The 16,564-nt window shown below is 35.4% G+C and overlaps 5 protein-coding genes across 5 annotated transcripts; 2 read left to right on the forward strand and 3 right to left on the reverse strand.

Annotated features, from left to right (window-relative positions):
* Positions 1-3,221: 3,221 nt before the first annotated feature.
* EV154DRAFT_425783 (40S ribosomal protein S6-B) lies at positions 3,222-3,923 on the forward strand (the record flags this gene model as incomplete). The annotated part of the gene is made up of 2 exons (XM_051596266.1): positions 3,222-3,563; positions 3,633-3,923. 2 exons carry the CDS (start codon positions 3,222-3,224, stop codon positions 3,921-3,923), a joined length of 633 nt encoding a protein of 210 aa, XP_051454844.1.
* Position 3,924: 1 nt separating this feature from the next.
* Positions 3,925-6,429, reverse strand: EV154DRAFT_517895 (uncharacterized protein). Its single transcript, XM_051602548.1, has 3 exons — positions 4,810-6,429; positions 4,396-4,747; positions 3,925-4,327 (listed from the first exon to the last, which is right to left on the reverse strand). Exons 1-3 carry the CDS (start codon positions 6,387-6,389, stop codon positions 4,064-4,066), a joined length of 2,196 nt encoding a protein of 731 aa, XP_051454845.1. The 5' UTR covers positions 6,390-6,429; the 3' UTR covers positions 3,925-4,063.
* A 110-nt stretch (positions 6,430-6,539) lies between these two features.
* EV154DRAFT_553897 (serine/threonine-protein phosphatase PP-Z1) lies at positions 6,540-8,118 on the reverse strand. Its single transcript, XM_051605155.1, has 4 exons — positions 7,659-8,118; positions 7,352-7,598; positions 6,728-7,283; positions 6,540-6,672 (listed from the first exon to the last, which is right to left on the reverse strand). Exons 1-4 carry the CDS (start codon positions 8,100-8,102, stop codon positions 6,624-6,626), a joined length of 1,296 nt encoding a protein of 431 aa, XP_051454846.1. The 5' UTR covers positions 8,103-8,118; the 3' UTR covers positions 6,540-6,623.
* A 145-nt stretch (positions 8,119-8,263) lies between these two features.
* EV154DRAFT_517898 (ATP synthase subunit) lies at positions 8,264-9,754 on the reverse strand. Its single transcript, XM_051602549.1, has 5 exons — positions 9,471-9,754; positions 9,230-9,401; positions 8,990-9,168; positions 8,777-8,934; positions 8,264-8,708 (listed from the first exon to the last, which is right to left on the reverse strand). The coding sequence occupies exons 1-5, from the start codon at positions 9,592-9,594 to the stop codon at positions 8,304-8,306; spliced, it is 1,038 nt and encodes a 345-aa protein (XP_051454847.1). The 5' UTR covers positions 9,595-9,754; the 3' UTR covers positions 8,264-8,303.
* Positions 9,755-13,795: 4,041 nt separating this feature from the next.
* EV154DRAFT_517900 (uncharacterized protein) lies at positions 13,796-15,051 on the forward strand. Its single transcript, XM_051602550.1, has 2 exons — positions 13,796-14,752; positions 14,803-15,051. The coding sequence occupies exon 1, from the start codon at positions 13,819-13,821 to the stop codon at positions 14,578-14,580; it is 762 nt and encodes a 253-aa protein (XP_051454848.1). The 5' UTR covers positions 13,796-13,818; the 3' UTR covers positions 14,581-14,752; positions 14,803-15,051.
* Positions 15,052-16,564: the final 1,513 nt, after the last annotated feature.

The raw sequence follows: 16,564 nt of genomic DNA on the forward strand, positions 1-16,564 counted from the left end.
CCGGGATATATCCGTTGGATTTTTATGAATTTTTGCACTGTAAAACACCTCCCGGACATCTTTGGGTCTCCCCACTGTAAATGGCCAATTTTGTTTTGCCATCTGTAAAAAATTTTGTGTGAAAAAAAAAATTCCGGCTCTATTAGTTTGTGGAAAACTCTCTAATAAAGAATGTAATAGAGCCGGATTTTGGATACCTGTTGAATTCATCGAGGAGATAGAGTTTTTATTTTTTTTTGAAAAATCGGAGCCAAAAATTGTTCATTGTAAAATAGATGCACTGTATTTGCAAAAGATTTTATATATAAAAAAAATGTAGAGAGAGAGATGATGATTTAAGATTGCTTACACTCGCTCGGGAGCGTTATTTCAGCCTTGTTGGCAGGCTATTAAAGAAAGGGAATGGTTAGTAAAGAGCAAATCATGGGTGACTTGGTTATTAAAAAAAACTTACAGCATCATCCTCTTCGTCATCATCATCATCGTCCTCCTCGACATCTTCATCAGCCAAGAAGTCGTCTTCAAAATCGGACTCTTCCTCGTAAAGAAATCAATGGCATGGGGAAATGGTGATCCAATGGGGTAGATCCACCTTCTCGGTCCTTTTGACTGCTTTTTTAACTTGTTTTGTACTTGCATAACAATGGGGGGGGAGAAACTGACGATAAACGAGATGACTATAAAAATAGACAGTATGGTCAGTCTCAATTCATTTAAAGACTTTTTTTTGTCAAATCACAATCCTATATCTGATTACATTATGACATATCAAAGGACTGGCGAAACAATTCATAAACACTTTAAAGAAGTAACCACATATAAATTGATTTGTTACATTTAATTTGTTTACCTACAAACTAAAAGTTGTTTAAATCATAGCTGCAATCAATACGGATAAGCACTAACGATAGCTGTTTTCTTATGATTAATGTCCATTATTATAGCAATAGATTTAACAGAATCGAGACTTACTCTAGACCTCACGATTTCAGTGAGAAATCAGATATTCTTGACAGATTAAAGCAGACAATTGAAGTGGACCAAGGTGTCAAAATAGCCACCATACACGCTACCTCAAAACATCTGCAGCTCATAGATGATGAAGACCTGTATATAGCTGTTCTGTATTTTTATGACACGGTGACAGAGATATCTGACCGTCGACGTGGGATGGATATTTACATTAACGGTGTAGTTGTGACACCTACTTAATCCGCTAGTATTAGCATCAAAATGCTTTATGTTAGCTATAAACCAATTTAAAATTTAAAAATAAATAAATACTTGGTTTTGATCACATCATTCCCCTTTACTTTCACATTTATCTTTCAATATTCGTTATACCAAACCGACACGAAAGCAAATGACAACTGATATAACAGAATTAATAAAACTAAAAGCTATTAGGAAACAAGTTGTTCTACAAATGAAAAACGTAAGAGAATCATATTATTTTATAAAAAAAGCAACAGTAACGAATTTCACAACCTTTCTAGTTGCCGAACGTTGGACATTATGGCATATTTTACCTTGTCCTTCCTCGCCAAGGTAAAAAACTTACACAAGCGATGATTTACTCTTTCGATGAGGATTATTTATTCTTTGATGCACTTCGAGACAAACTTGGGGATCTATTCAAGCCCGGTGATAGCATTCGGATGTATCATGTCCCCAGAGGAGACTATCTTCTCATCCAAGACAATTTCAGCTTTTATGCGGCAGCTCTCTATTATCTCCGTGACCGTCAAGAGCGCTGCATCATGGATTTGTATGTCAATGGCAGCGAACTTTTGACTGATACACTTTAAAAAGTATTAAATAAAAATGTTCAAAATGTCATATTTTGTTGCTGTTTCCAAGAAGACTTCTTTTTATATGGAGCTGAATCAAAGCTTAGTCAAATGTAATAAATATCTTGGATGGTTCGTACGAAAGACCGATGCTCTGTTAATCACTATATCAAAAAGTAATGATCTGGGGGTCCAGTATCCCTTAAATTTATTTGTCAAATGTCTCATTCTGGATAGGTGATACCATGAAAAAAGGGTCTGTGTTGTCAAGTTGATAGATACTTTCCTGTTTCATTGTGTACTATAAATACATTATAAATTTGGGAATAACTCGTTTATGTCTGGGAAAAAAAGAAGATAGCACCCCAATACAATAGAGTGAGGAACATAAATACCATCAGAAAGGTAGATATTGTGTAATCGCTAGACACTACACAAGATCTTTGCATGGCAAACCATGCTATGCGATGAATTATATATGCTGGCAGAGATATTTTTGTGCTCAGGTATCGTGAAGTAGCAATTATTGTTTTTTATTTAAAATAAAGCTCATATAAATACGCAATCAACAGCTATTCAACAATTGCTTACGCTTTGTCCAGAAAATAGGGGTTGTGTTTGAAAAAAAAAAAAAAAAAAAAAAAAGGGCAGTGGCTTACCGAAAGAAGTGCGGACCGGACACATCGTAATCCAGTCCGGGATAATTGGCTGTAGGAGCAGCATGTCCCAATCGCATCCCAATTTCGGTCGCAGCAGTGTGCGATAAATTGGGCAAACAATTGCAATGGATGATCTGTCTTTCCCCATTTGACGAGTCATGAAGGTGTGTAAAAAAAAAAAAAAAAAAGAAGGAAACCTCCCACAGAAAGAAGAAGACATATCATCCGATGGATGTTATTTCAACAAGCAATGAAATAGATGGATGAATGATAAAAGACATCAACTTCTTTTTTTTGAGGGAGGAGGGGGAGGGATAGAATGAGCATGTCAAAAATAATTTTTTTTTTCTTCTTACTTATACATTTTAATGATTCATAGTTGAACATCGCCAACCCAGCCACTGGCTGCCAAAAGTTGATTGAAATCGAGGATGAGCGTCGTCTGTAAGTAATCACATGTGCCGTGGTTCCTTGCTTTTTTTTTTTGTTGTGTATGTGAAAGGCATTTTGGAGAAAGAAATTTTTATCAACCCCAGGCAGTTTTAAATTAAGAACAGTTCGAATCAACTTTTGTGTGTGTGTGTGTGTCCTTCAGATGCGATATTCACTTTACACGAAAAAGGAAGCCCTCACACAAACACGATGAAATTCTTTCTCCATGCAAAACCTTTTCCTTACAAAAAAAATTAGCGGGACAAAGGGTAAATTATTTAATAGAATTGCAATATTAACACTTGTTTTTAACATTAGCCGTGGTTTCTATGACAAGCGTATGGCCCAAGAGGTCTCCGGTGACTCCCTCGGTGGTGAGTTCAAGGGTTACGTTTTCCGTATCTCTGGTGGTAACGACAAGCAAGGTTTCCCCATGAAGCAAGGTGTCCTTTTACCTTACCGTGTCAAGCTTTTGATGTCCAAGGGTCACTCTTGTTACCGTCCCCGCCGTACCGGTGAGCGTAAGAGAAAGTCTGTCCGTGGTTGTATCGTCGGTTCCGATCTCTCTGTCTTGTCTCTCGTTGTTGTTAAGCAAGGTGAGCAAGAGATCCCCGGTCTCACCGACACCACTGTCCCCAAGCGTCTCGGTCCCAAGCGTGCTTCCAAGATCAGAAAGTTCTTCGTACGTATTTATAAAGAAAATGAATAATCTGAACCCGTGACTCTAATACTATTTGTTTTTTCTTTACAGAACTTGACCAAGGAAGATGATGTCCGCAAGTATGTCATTCGTCGTGAAGTCACCCCCAAGGGTGAAGGTAAGAAGTCTTACACCAAGGCTCCCAAGATCCAACGTCTTGTCACCCCTCTTACCCTCCAACGTAAGAGACACAGACAAGCTCTTAAGCGCAGAAGAGCCGAGGCTTCTCAAGAGGCTGAGTCCGAGTACAAGCAATTGCTTGCCAAGCGTGTCAAGGAGACCAAGGATAAGAAGATTGAACGTCGTCGTACTTCTTCCATGCAAAAGTCTGCTTCTGCTTAAATTTTTTTTCCCACTTTTTTTTTATTAAATACTTCTTTTTAATTAAAAAAATACAACAAAAAAATCACTCTCCCCATCAAATCTGTCCTTCCCGGGATTCATTCTTTTCGTAAAGTCTTTTCTTAATTATTGCATGTTATTTAAACATGGCCCATGACGATTGTGAATTTTAAGGAAGGTCCTGAATTAGTATCACTCTTTTGTGGTTGGGCGGTATTTAAGGCTGTCTTGATCGTTCGCAAATCATAAGTGCTTGTGAGGTAATGTAATTGATTCGAAGTCTGTGGGGTATAAAGCATGGGTGGTGGCGGCGATGAGGAAGCTGTTGTGTCCGTTGTCGTTGTTGTTGTAGTAGTACCACTACTACTATTTTCATCGGTGCATAAAGCAGTACTTCTCCAACCCTAATTATAATTTTTAATGCAGTGTCCCACGTAAAAAAAAAAAAATAGCTTTTCAATCTATAATTTACCCAGCTTTGTGTCACGGAGAAGTTATCAGGGCTACTTTGAAACAAGGTTAATGCATGTTTCGGTCCTCTGGATGGACAATATATCTTGAACCATGTCTTCACCACCTGTCGTTTATCTGGATATCTTGAAAAAGACCAAGATTCGGCCGTCGGATTGGTTCTGAAAGCGGTAGAGGTAGCGGCACTTGTGTTCCCTTCATTTTGCTGCTGTATCTCATCCGGATAGTAACAAGTGTGGCCTTGATGTGACTGAACCTGGTGTGAAATAGATTGACGATGAAGATAAACACCTAATTGTAACACACCTTTACGCAATGACTTTGTTTTTTGGATGTAAATGTTCCAGTCCGATCTAAAGATGAAGTTAGCAGACTTGGGTTGCCATAGATTACATAAAAAAAAAAAACTGTTTACCCTGCATAAAAGACGGTATGGGAATAAACACGCATATCGTGTTTAAGAGCATTGACATTTGTAAATTCTACACTAAATCGAAAGGGAGGATAAATTGAAAAGTGTTCCACTGGCACTGTATTCTGTTGCTTTAAGGATTTCTTTTTACCACCACCACCACCACCACCACCAGTGGCAGCAGCAGCAGATGAGGAGGACATGGCAATAGCCGATTCTCTCGTATAGGTTGTTGTATCATCCGTCGGTATAGGATAATATTTACCTGATAAGGGTCTCTTTTCAACAATTTCTTCCTCTTCGGCATTACAATCATCATACCCTTCTTCTTTATCGCTTGTCACAGTGCTTGTACGACGAGAACGAACACAGGTAGAAGGAATTGTCATGTTTAATTTAGTATCTTTTTCTGAAGCCGATTCTATTTTGGATCTTAATTTGACTTGAAGCCATAATGCCTCTTTTAGTACTTTTTCAGCCACGAGACGTTGCTTCGTGAGAGGATGAACATCATCTTGTATAGACTCTAACTGCTCAAATGTCATGTGCATGTAGTGGATAGATCGTGACAAGATGTGGCAATTCGGGTTTGTGTCTAGTTCGGTCAAGACAAATGAAGAAGGTGCAAGTAGATAAGCTTCATATCTTGCTTGAATGATTTGTTGAGTAAAGCTATATCTTTCGAATTCACTAGGAACCCAGAATGCATCACTTTCAATGACTCTTTGTAACCAATCCAAGGGCAGAGAAGCCAATACTTCACGGTCCATACCATGTGCCTCTCTGCATAAAAAAGTAAATACAGCATCACATATACGTTCACTTCCTTGCACCATTAATTCATCCGCAAATAACAGGTAGTCAACCACATTTTGATGGTCAAGTGTCTTGAGAATGTAATCTATACAAATACCACACACATCCAGTTGAAAATAAGAGCTCGTGGCTAGAATCTGTCGTACATTGTCTTGGGTGATAAATGGATCGTCTATTTTACCATACAGGTATTCGAGGACAAACTGAAATGATTCGAGTGTGATGAACGGATTATCTTCAAAATGCAAAGTCACTCCATCTGATTCGGCTTCCCGAAATCCGCCCTGTAAAAGCAACTTAAAGTAGGGATTTTGATCCAATACCAAACGATGTAGATTATATGATTTATCCCATGCGGGTATATACACACTCACATCACTGCCAACACCGTCCAAAAGTCCTCTTCTTAATATATGTCTACAAAGCATAAGAGAATGCATTCGCCAGTCATATTTGGAACTATTATTATTATTATTGTTGTTGTTGTTGTTGATGTAATTATCACTATGGTTAGTTTGACCAAAGTTTTTATTATAAGCGGTGGATTTCATTTCGGTAGAAGAGCTTGGAGAAGACTGAAATTCGGTATAAGGTGAGCTGGTATGCATCCAAGGGTGGTCGGTTACTTTTGGTGAGGATCGGGACCGATGGTGTTCAGAAGAAGGTACGGGTGTTGCCATCTCTTTATTTCTTGCGAATTCCCTTAGAACTCGAATCGAGTTGGGTTGCACTCTTCTATCACGCCTACTTGAGCCAACTTCCTCCATTGATATATTCGTGAGAAGAATAAAAAAAAAGAAAAAAAAATAGGGGAGAGAAAAAGATGAAAAAAAAAAAAGAGGTCAGTTAAAAATATTTACATGATTGTGTATAGATGTGTGTGTGTGTGTGGAGTGTACACGTGACGCTATCAGACATAAAAGGAAGAATGCGATTATTTATTAATAAATTAAAAAAAAAAGTGAGGGTGCTTAAAGGATATATGTTACAGTTGTGTTGTGTTATTGAGAGTAGTCCTCTAAAGAACTTGCCATTTCCATCATAGGGGGACTAGATATAAGAAAGAGTTTAGTTATGGTTATATTAATAAAAAGATGATGTTTACCTTTGTCTTCTTCCTCCTTTGCTAGCCTGTTGCATCTTGTGGATAGGTGGATGCTCTGTTGGTGTTAATAATTCGAAACTGCACAATAATTCTTCATTGACACTCATGATTGCACCAAAATTATCAAATTCACCACAATAATTGGGAGCACTAAATACAGTCACCAGGGTTCTTTCATTAAAGAATTGATAGCCGTCCTCCACCACCATATGTGCCCTACAGACAAGATCCAAATCAAATTTAGACAAGAATTCGTTCACAATCTTCTTTCCAAAGCAATACGATACGCCTCTTTCATTATCCTCCCAATCCACCGCAGTGTCACTTGGGTCCGACCATAACAAATCATTCAACAATCCAAACTCAGGCACGTCAGTGGGTCGAATGATGGTACGAATATCATCCAGATTATTCAATGAAGGACTGATGCCTCCATGAACACAGAATATCTTTCCTGCTACCAGACCAGTAATCGGCAGCGTATTAAATACATCAATAAATGTCTTCCAAATCTTGACATTGGTTCGTCTTTTACATTCATCATAGAATCCATACACTAAATAATATATGGTTAGTCTATTTCATTATAATCATCCAGTTTTTTTTTTTTTTTACTAATTTTACCTCTGGTGACGTTGGCACACTCATGATTGCCTCTCAACAAGAAAAAGTTTTCGGGATACTTGATTTTATAGCAAAACAACAATAGAATGGTCTCCAAGCTTTGTTTGCCACGATCAACATAATCGCCCAAGAGTAAGTAGTTGGCATCGGGTGGATAGCCTCCCATTTCAAATAAACGAATTAGATCGTGGTACTGACCATGAATGTCGCCCATGATTTTGACAGGTGGATTCAACTCAATGAGTGTCTATTTATTTTCTTGGGTTTAGTACCTCTTTTCAAGATAATAATAAAACTTGTTACTTACAGGTTGGCTCATAAAAACTTCGCTCACCGCTCTACAAATGGCGACAATTTCAGAGTTCTTGAAGCATATGGATTTAGAAACTTTGCCGCTTTTGCCTACTTCCAATAAACGACTGATACATTCGTCGACATCCAAGTTTTTTCCGAATGAGTGCATAGAATTAGCAGTTAACTGGTTTTCAGAAGACAAACTGAGTTGGTTGAATGAATGGAGAGTGTCGTCATTGGTAGGTGAGTGGACACTATTGATACTATTGGGGAAAGGATATTCTGGAGCTACTGGGGATTTTTGCTGTGATATATCAATAGGTGCATTATTGGAGTTACTCACAAGAATTGAGCTAATTGAAGTGGCTGTTGTATTTGAATATTCATTATCTGGTGTACTATCAGTTCTTATAACACTCGGTCTATGTTTATGTTTTTTGGAGTGAACATTTCCCATTTGGTTATTAAAGAAGGTAAAGAAGAATTAAAAAAAAAAAAAAAAAAAAAAAAAAAAAAAGAATAGCCAGTTTTGTATTGGATCCATTTGACGGAGTTAGGGAGGGTGGGTTTTGAAAAAACGGGATTTTGCTTTAATGCTGTTTTAGCAATCGGAAAAAATCATAAGCAATCAACTTTTTTTTTTTATTATTTTTTTAAATTACAAAATGGGAATATAACTGTTGATTCTATCCTTTTGGTTTTGAGAAATACACTCAGCAATCCAAACAATGTTTCTGATTTCTTGCTCCTTCAATTTAATGTAAGCATAAAATACACCATAGTTGAATTGTTGTTGGAAAGCTTGTCTGTTCAAAAAGACTTCCGTCTCAAAAAACTTGTCTTCCAACGTCTTGCTGCTGCTGCTATCAAAAAAGCCACGGTATTCATGGAATACCTCACAAGTAGATTTAACTTGATCCATCTCATCAGCAATAGCTAAACGAGCGTTACCGTCAGGGTAAAGACGACCAATAGTAGGGAACAACTTTTTACGGTCCTCCTTGGGTAACTCCGTACCAAAAGAATTGATCGTAATGTTAATCGTACGACGATCTGCTTCAAACTAGACAAAATACTTGTTAAAACTCTATCTGTTCTATAACCGCACTACAAAAAAAAAAAAAGACTTACACGGAGAATGTCGCCCATCACTTCAGCAGTAGCTCCACCAATAGTTTGACAGAATTGGTAGAAATCTTCGAGGTATGCCTTGTAAAGAGTGTTACGGATAATTTCAATATTGAGCTCATCCAAATCATGGGCACTGAGACAGTTGGCAAAATAAGGTGCTACACAAAATCGCGTTAATTTTGTTCTGAAATCCAACAAAGAAAAATATGTTACCTAAGGGAGTTTCTACCAAGACAGTGTTATATAATTCAGCAACTGTAGTGGCAACACAGAGAGCAGGCATAGTGTCAAATACACCAAGAGGATGACAACGATCAAGAAGTTCGTGCGTATCACGTTCATGAAGTGTACCCGTAATAATTAAAATGACATTATCAATCATGTATTGATAGCTACATACAATGTCATTAGTAAACTATTTTTTTTTACACACTTGTTGCTTTCTTTTCTTACGTGATATATTCCAAAAACTTGGTCAAAGGTTGAACAGCATTGCTACGAACATAGTCAAATTCCTCAACAAGACTTTGCGTCAACTTTTCTGCAATGGTTGAGGTGGCAATAGGGGAAGGTTCGTTTTGTAAAAGGGAACCATAATCGGTTGCACCCAACTGAAGACGAAGATCTTTAAAGGAACATCTTGTTCAATACCATATTGAATTGTATACATTTAACAAAGAAAAAAAAACTTTACCTTCAAGAGTTTCACATTGACTGAAATTAAGGTATTGAGTAGAGTTCAAGATGCCTGAGTAATAACCTCTCAAGATACCATCAATGTAACCATCATTCTCATTGAAACTAAGTGCGCTAGCCATCCTTCTTTTTTTTGTGTGTGTGTGTGGGTGTGGGTGTGTGTTTTCTTTAGCAACTAAGAGACGAAACAAAATAAAGTCCCTTTTTTTTATTTTATTTTGTAAGATGCGTCACGGAGACGCCGAAACTCCCAACTGAGCTCTAATTTCATTCCCGGTCTTTCCATCTCCATTTTAAAAGCTGTTGCCCATTCTTTGTTTTTTCTTCATTGGAGTGAAATTTGCATTTTCGTGCCTAGATATTTCAGTGACATTACTTTTTGAAATCTTAGCACATATATCTTTTATCAAATATATGTATCTTCTATGTCAAATTGAGTACATTTAAGACTGAGTTACGAAATTAGAGATATAACAAGCCTATTTTTTTTTAACTATTATAACTAATCTGGTCAGCAACATGATTAAAGCAACTTACAATCACTATATCATCTTACGGGTCTGCACTGAATGAGGATTGGTTTCTTGATTACACCATAAAAAAAGTCTGTCAGGTCTTCACTTCATATCACTGCATAATTACTTGTTTTTGTGGGGATGATATTTGCTACAATTTTAAGCATTCAGACTAGTTGAGCATAACAATATATATATATTCAGACATGATCCTGTAAATTTATTAGATTAGATGTATCATCAATGACTTGTCTCTCGTTCAAACCAAACTGGGTCTCACTGCGTAACAAAACAGTCGATTTCCAAGATTTCATGCCAAAATTATTCTGGGTCATCTGTGAACCAAATAACACTTACTATTGGGGAGTGACGCAAACTCACATGATGCGATACACCAGGAAGGGAATGGTGCGATCCGGTACCGAGGAGCTTTAGATTAGTGGAATAGATGTCATTAAATGCCCATTTAAAAAAAAGTCCGTCGTAAATACAGGTATATTGTATGATGAGCAAACCCTCCACATTAGTCACAGCTCACATAATAGAGCTTTCACAAAATATCTGGTGAATATGTCATTAAGAAGAAGCATGATCTGTCGTATCAAAGAGAGTTACACGACTGATCGCACATTAAAGTCCTAATAATAATACACCAAACAGTATCAGGATAGGTCAAAGAAAATAAAAAGTAACAGCACCCATCGAATCCCAAAAAGATATGAAACCTCAGCAAAAATGACGGGCGCAGAACACTTTGTTTGATCATAATTTTTTTTCTACAAACTGGAGGTACTATAAAGAGTATCTGACAGGAAGGCTCAATAGTGTAATCATTGTACAGCCCTCGTCATGTGCTGTTGATAAGAAGACATGACACAGGTCCATCCAACACACGCAAAAAAAAAAAAAAAAAAAAAAAAAAAAAACGTTACGCCTATCCACGTATACTAGACAACAAGAAATTCGGATTTAGCTGAAACTTTGGCAATGATATTATTTTGTCACGGGAATCTAGTCAGCTACTTACACAATAGTCTTTGGGCCGATAACACTCCTTGGCTTAAAGCATACAAAAAGCGAATAGATTCCAAACAAACCAATACTGCCCTGATTCACAAAAAAAAAAAAATTGTGTTCTTGGGTAAACACTTTGTGTTTCATTGTTGACGTAGGTAGCTAATAACGAGAGCAACTTTTTCATACTGTGAGGCATGGCCTTAACAAAAGACGTCGCTTATAATTGTTTTTCTAGTAAAATGCATAATGTTCTTCATGAGCAGCACTGATGTTTAAGCTAAATTTACAGGCTATTTAAAACGACATACAGATGAAAATATTGTGCCATGCCATAACGCTCAAAGTATAAGATATTTATTATATTCGCTCTTATTATGCACAAACAAAAAAAATCATAGATCTCTTCGGGACAAAGTTTCTTAACAGTGACACGGTATAACTAAAACCTCAAAATAACCAAGTAGACTTAATACATTTCAGGCAGTAATGTCGTAACCTATTCCAGACCAGCCCATATCAGGTCGATCATAGATCAATTAGAGTGCCAAGTTTAAATATACAATTTTAAGCCAGAACTGGTTTTTTTTTTTCAGTCTCTGAATCGAGCTTTTTTTCACATTATGAACCTGTTTCGAAGAGGGTTCATAATTGCAGAAAACAATGTTGATATCATTGCAACTAACATTTTTATTTATCTGATTTGGTGGCCATTACATCTATAAAAGGATTATTTATTAGAATTAATAGAAGCCATAAATAAAATCTTTCTTATGTAAGAGCTACCTTCTACAATAAGGAGCCCCGCTTTTTAAGATGGCTAGGGGCTGGATGACAAAAATTTGTAGTACGCTAGCTGATTTTGTAGGCAAAGTAAACATATTTGGCTCAAAAAATATATATATATACATATATCCTTCCTGGATATCCATGTAAACTTCACATATGTTTTTTAAAAAAGAGTCTAAAATAATATAGCGTTTCACCGGCATGGTAATAGTTTCATCATATATTTTATTTTTTTGCAAAGTTGGTTAGAAGCTTGTAAAGCTGACAAGAGCTATCATCATGTGGTCTAGAAAAAAGTCAAGTGATATGTATCAACGTTAACAATAAACTCATTATGTTGCCGTCAGGGCGATATTTTACATATAGTATGCTTATACCTGATTTATAATAATAAGAACGGTATCATACCATCGTCTTTATTAGTATTAGTGGGCTGTAGATATTTTTTGAATCAGCAATATTGTATCAAGTTGTCATGATGAACATATTTGCAAAGCATTTTTAAAAGAAGCAAATCGATTGTTTCAACAACATTCATGAGTTAGGGCAATATAATATGTCTCATTACAAATTCTTATCCATAGAGTTCGTATATATTATAAAAAAATAAAATAAAAAATCTTTATCGAGTTATATTTTTCGAGCTTTCTACATTCCCACATAGAATGACACAAATTTTTAAAGATACGTATGTCATTATTTATAAACTGTACAAAGGTGTTACACTGTGCACAGCCTTTGTCACCGCAAATTCCGGACAAACAACACATCCGGCATTTATTTGCATAGACCCGTGAATTTTTTTTTTTATAATCTACACACATAATTTATAATCTGTGTAAGGAAGCATCATTTAAATACGCAACGAAATAATATCCTGAATTATAAGACACGGACTAAGAGATGGAGTAATCCCCATGTTATAATCAACTCCAGATTCAATTGTATTTATTTTTTGATAATTTCCTGCCTGACTCATCTTTCTTCTGATTGTTGATAATATGACTCATCACATAAAAACCAATGATGGTGTCTCCCAATTACAGTCCATGTTACTAGGAAATCACTTATCCCAATGGCAACAGGGGGGGGGGGGAACAATTCATCTTAAATTATGCGGAATCAGCATCCGTGTCTTCTAAATATATTTGTCAACAGACCTGTTGTCTTCCAAGGATACAAATGCTGTTCTCTATGTACAATCAAATTGGGCGTTTTACATTCTGTAAATTACTTTACAAAGTTGTATAAATAAAGTTTAAACAATCCAATCAACTTTTAAACAAGCGATCAATTTACAAATGTAATTAAACAAAAATTTAGTAATCAATTGGTAGTAGACCTTAAGTGTGTCTACTTTGCAAATTTAGCTATCAATGTAGATGCTGCTTGTGTGTGTGTATGTATGTATGTATATTTTATTGTTAGAGCATGATGCAATGGCTGATATTCAAGATCGGTTTGGGTGATGATATGTTCATCAGATCTAAATAGGGGTAAAAATATTATTGAATTTTCTTACTCAAAAGGAAACACTAAATGCTGCAGGAACCTATAAACACCTTTAAACAAAGCCCCACGAGTTGTATATTAAGCGAAGCAGCATGAAGCAAACAAATTGATTAGAAACATTTAGCACATCAAACACTATTAAATGCAAGTCATGCATTTTTCACCTTTTGTCAGTATAGTATTTAGGTGTTTATTTTGAAAAAGAAAGAATAAAGAAAATAACAAGGGAACTGATAAGAGTTAATTTATACTATAACAGAAAAAGATATCATCCCAATTCTACTCTAACTGAAAGAAAATAAAAAATAATAATAATAAAAAAAAAAAATGTTAACTGTAAATGTAGTCATTAAGGATAATAAGGCACAGTACATAAACTCTTACTTACAAATAAAAGATATAACTGGTTCCTTGGGGATACTAACATATTTGTATAAATTGTCTTTTATCATGTGTTTGGAAATTCCCTCTCTTTACTTTCATCTGAGACTCCACCCGATCAACCTATTACTAAATATGGGCTCAATCAGGTGCGGGAAAAAAGGCAAAAAAAAAAAAAAAAAAAAAAAATTAAAAAAATATAGCAGACTTCAAATGATCTTGCCGATTGAATTACTGTTAAAAATAGTTGACTTGTGCATTCAATCGGATGTCAATGACAACGAGAATATTCTCAAATGGACAAGACAAGTGACAACAACACAATTACTCTTACTCAATCGCCCTATTTACAACTATATTATACAAAACTCGAAGTTCAACAGGCTTAGACTTTGGAAACTGTTATGCCATATACCAAAACAAAACCAGCCTATCCAACTAGCAGTAGGTGTGTCGGACGATTCGTGGACCATTGTCGATGTTGACATTTGTAATGAAAGGATCGGGACCGGAGAGTTTGAGAGCTTTCTAGTTCTGGAAGAAACAATGAAATTTTACACCAAGCCAAAGAAATGGGAAAAGGAGTATTTGTTGATAAGGAAAAATATGGGTGGTAGACAAGTGCTCTTTTTTGAACTGTATGAATTCCTGCAGGACTTACATTTATTTACAAAAAACAACATCATGTCAATTTGGTTATGGAAAAGATGCAACACATTCTTTAAAAAGGATATATTATTCAATATGACTAACAACAACGATGATGGATTCTTTAGACCCGTGTTGGATACACAACAAAAATCACTAATGGCTTGGGATCGACCTACCTTAAAAAAGAAAGGATTGACAGAATCTGTCATGCTGTATAACACAGAATTGTTTGGGCGATTATTGTAATAAAGTATATATACTCCCCCTCCTTTTTTTTTATTTCTTCTCTTCCTTCATCTTTTGCTAAATAATTATCACCAATGGAATCTATTACCCCTCAATCAATTGTTATTACTCTTCCCGTTAATACTGCTGCTTGTAAATGTTGTACTTGTGGCTCATTCTCGCACAAGACAAGGTATGTAGTATACTCGTATTGAAAGACAACATTATCTAATATCATTATAGAGATTGCCCCAGGTTGTATAACTAAATGATTATATAACATGTACACATATGTAATATGCTTTTTATTTTACTGCTGCTTATACCTACACTACACTATTACTACTACTATTACTACTCCCTATTACTGCTACTCTTACTACATAACACGTTTCAAGCAAATCACAAGAAACACGATAACATACATTAATTATAATGAAATAATAAAGAAATATGAACCTGTGAATAAAATGTCAAATGAGTGATTCCCATGACCATAGAGCAATTTATACGTGTTTGGTTTTCTATTTTTTATACTAAAACAATAACAATAAACAATGATGGTAAAAAATGCTACCTTATCCTAAATTAAGGGTATCCCCCTGAGCTTCGGCAATCAAAGATATTCCTATTTTTCTCTATTCCGAGCCACGTTTTTAGGCTTTTTTTTTTTTTTTTTTTTTTTTTGCTTTTGTTTTACCAATTATCATCTAATTTAGTAGAATATTATTAGTATATTGTATTTGGACTCTATAAACTTATATACACAATGCTAAGCTTTATAATTGACTTATCTCTTTGGATAACCTTCTTAAACTAAGTTATAATGACATTTTTTAATGATTCCATTGTCAACTCTTTTGGCTTCATATTGATATTTAGCGTATACGATCATTTTTAATTTGATTCGAATCTGCCTTGTTTGTCATTCTATTTATGATCATTATATAAAAGGAAATATTAAAAACACTGGAAACTCATGTACCTCATTGGCCTTATTCCGTTTCACTAATATCCCCAATCTGTATTTTTTGTTTTTTTTTTTTGTTTTCTTCATTCCTTCAGGAACAATTCTGCTTGTGAAGCTTTTCCGATCATTACTTGTGAAACCGTCTTTTAACCTTTTTGTTTACAAGCTAAGCTGGATTTAAACAGAAGAGTTAAAATATAAGTGTTCGCAATTTCGGGGGAACAATATACCACCATTCTTATACTCAATGACCCAACACAGTTTTAACAGTTATCTAAAACTACGTTTTCAATGTAAGGATTTTACTCCAATACAAAGATTTATTGTACCACTCATGAGTTTGTCGAACCATAAATTTAACTTTTCATCTTCCAAATAGCTTAAGGCTTGTTTTTTAACTTAATCAACAATTTAGGTGATATAAAATTTTATCTGGGTGCTGTATTTTTACTGCGGCAATCACTTCTTAAATTGATATCTTTGCTTCCGATTTCGGTTGTCATAGTATATGTACTATACACAATTATTTTGTTCCTTATCATAAATATAGAACAGATGTATACGGACAACTTAAAACCAATTTGAGTTTGATCAGCTCTCATTCGTAATATATCTCCCCATGTTTACCGCCTGTGTTTAATTTTAGACACTTCTCGGATCAAACTCCGGAATTAATTTTAATAGAAAAAAGAAAATAACGCTCTTATTCCAACTAGTCTTAAGAGGTGATCCAGCGTATATTGTCAACTACATTCAAGGTTTACTAGATACATATTTTCTTATGATTACTATCCAAAAAAACAATCAATTCAGTTTGCAATACCACGCACATAGATCGTAATATAGAACAACCTTTCCTTTGTTCTGTTTTGACACAATATGCCATAATCTTAAAGAGTAGACGAATTTACCCTGCTGAAAGCGTGATTAATATCAAGTGGGCTTTAAATTTATTAAAAATACCGGGTACCTTTGTATCCTATTCATTAATAACTCTAAGTGCACTAAACCGCAAAATCATCGTCAGCAATAACG

The sequence above is a fragment of the Mucor mucedo genome (genome assembly GCF_025094135.1).
Source record: "Mucor mucedo strain NRRL 3635 chromosome Unknown EV154scaffold_86, whole genome shotgun sequence".
NCBI classification, from domain to species: domain Eukaryota; kingdom Fungi; phylum Mucoromycota; class Mucoromycetes; order Mucorales; family Mucoraceae; genus Mucor; species Mucor mucedo.

Bases quoted from the DNA above. Each gene is read 5' to 3' on its own strand.
- EV154DRAFT_517898 (XM_051602549.1), bottom strand. From the start codon at position 9,594: ATGGCTAGCGCACTTAGTTTCAATGAGAATGATGGTTACATTGATGGT. The intron at 9,402-9,470 runs GTAAAGTTTTTT...GTTCCTTTAAAG, and splicing joins TCAATGTGAAACTCTTGAAG to ATCTTCGTCTTCAGTTGGGT. The intron at 8,709-8,776 runs GTAAGTCTTTTT...TATTTTGTCTAG, and splicing joins TGATGGGCGACATTCTCCGT to TTTGAAGCAGATCGTCGTAC.
- EV154DRAFT_517895 (XM_051602548.1), bottom strand. From the start codon at position 6,389: ATGGAGGAAGTTGGCTCAAGTAGGCGTGATAGAAGAGTGCAACCCAAC. The intron at 4,748-4,809 runs GTAAACAGTTTT...CTTCATCTTTAG, and splicing joins CATACCGTCTTTTATGCAGG to ATCGGACTGGAACATTTACA. The intron at 4,328-4,395 runs GTAAATTATAGA...AATTATAATTAG, and splicing joins TCTCCGTGACACAAAGCTGG to GGTTGGAGAAGTACTGCTTT.
- EV154DRAFT_553897 (XM_051605155.1), bottom strand. From the start codon at position 8,102: ATGGGAAATGTTCACTCCAAAAAACATAAACATAGACCGAGTGTTATA. The intron at 7,599-7,658 runs GTAAGTAACAAG...GAAAATAAATAG, and splicing joins AAGTTTTTATGAGCCAACCT to ACACTCATTGAGTTGAATCC. The intron at 7,284-7,351 runs GTAAAATTAGTA...TATATTATTTAG, and splicing joins GTGTGCCAACGTCACCAGAG to TGTATGGATTCTATGATGAA.
- EV154DRAFT_517900 (XM_051602550.1), top strand. From the start codon at position 13,819: ATGGGCTCAATCAGGTGCGGGAAAAAAGGCAAAAAAAAAAAAAAAAAA.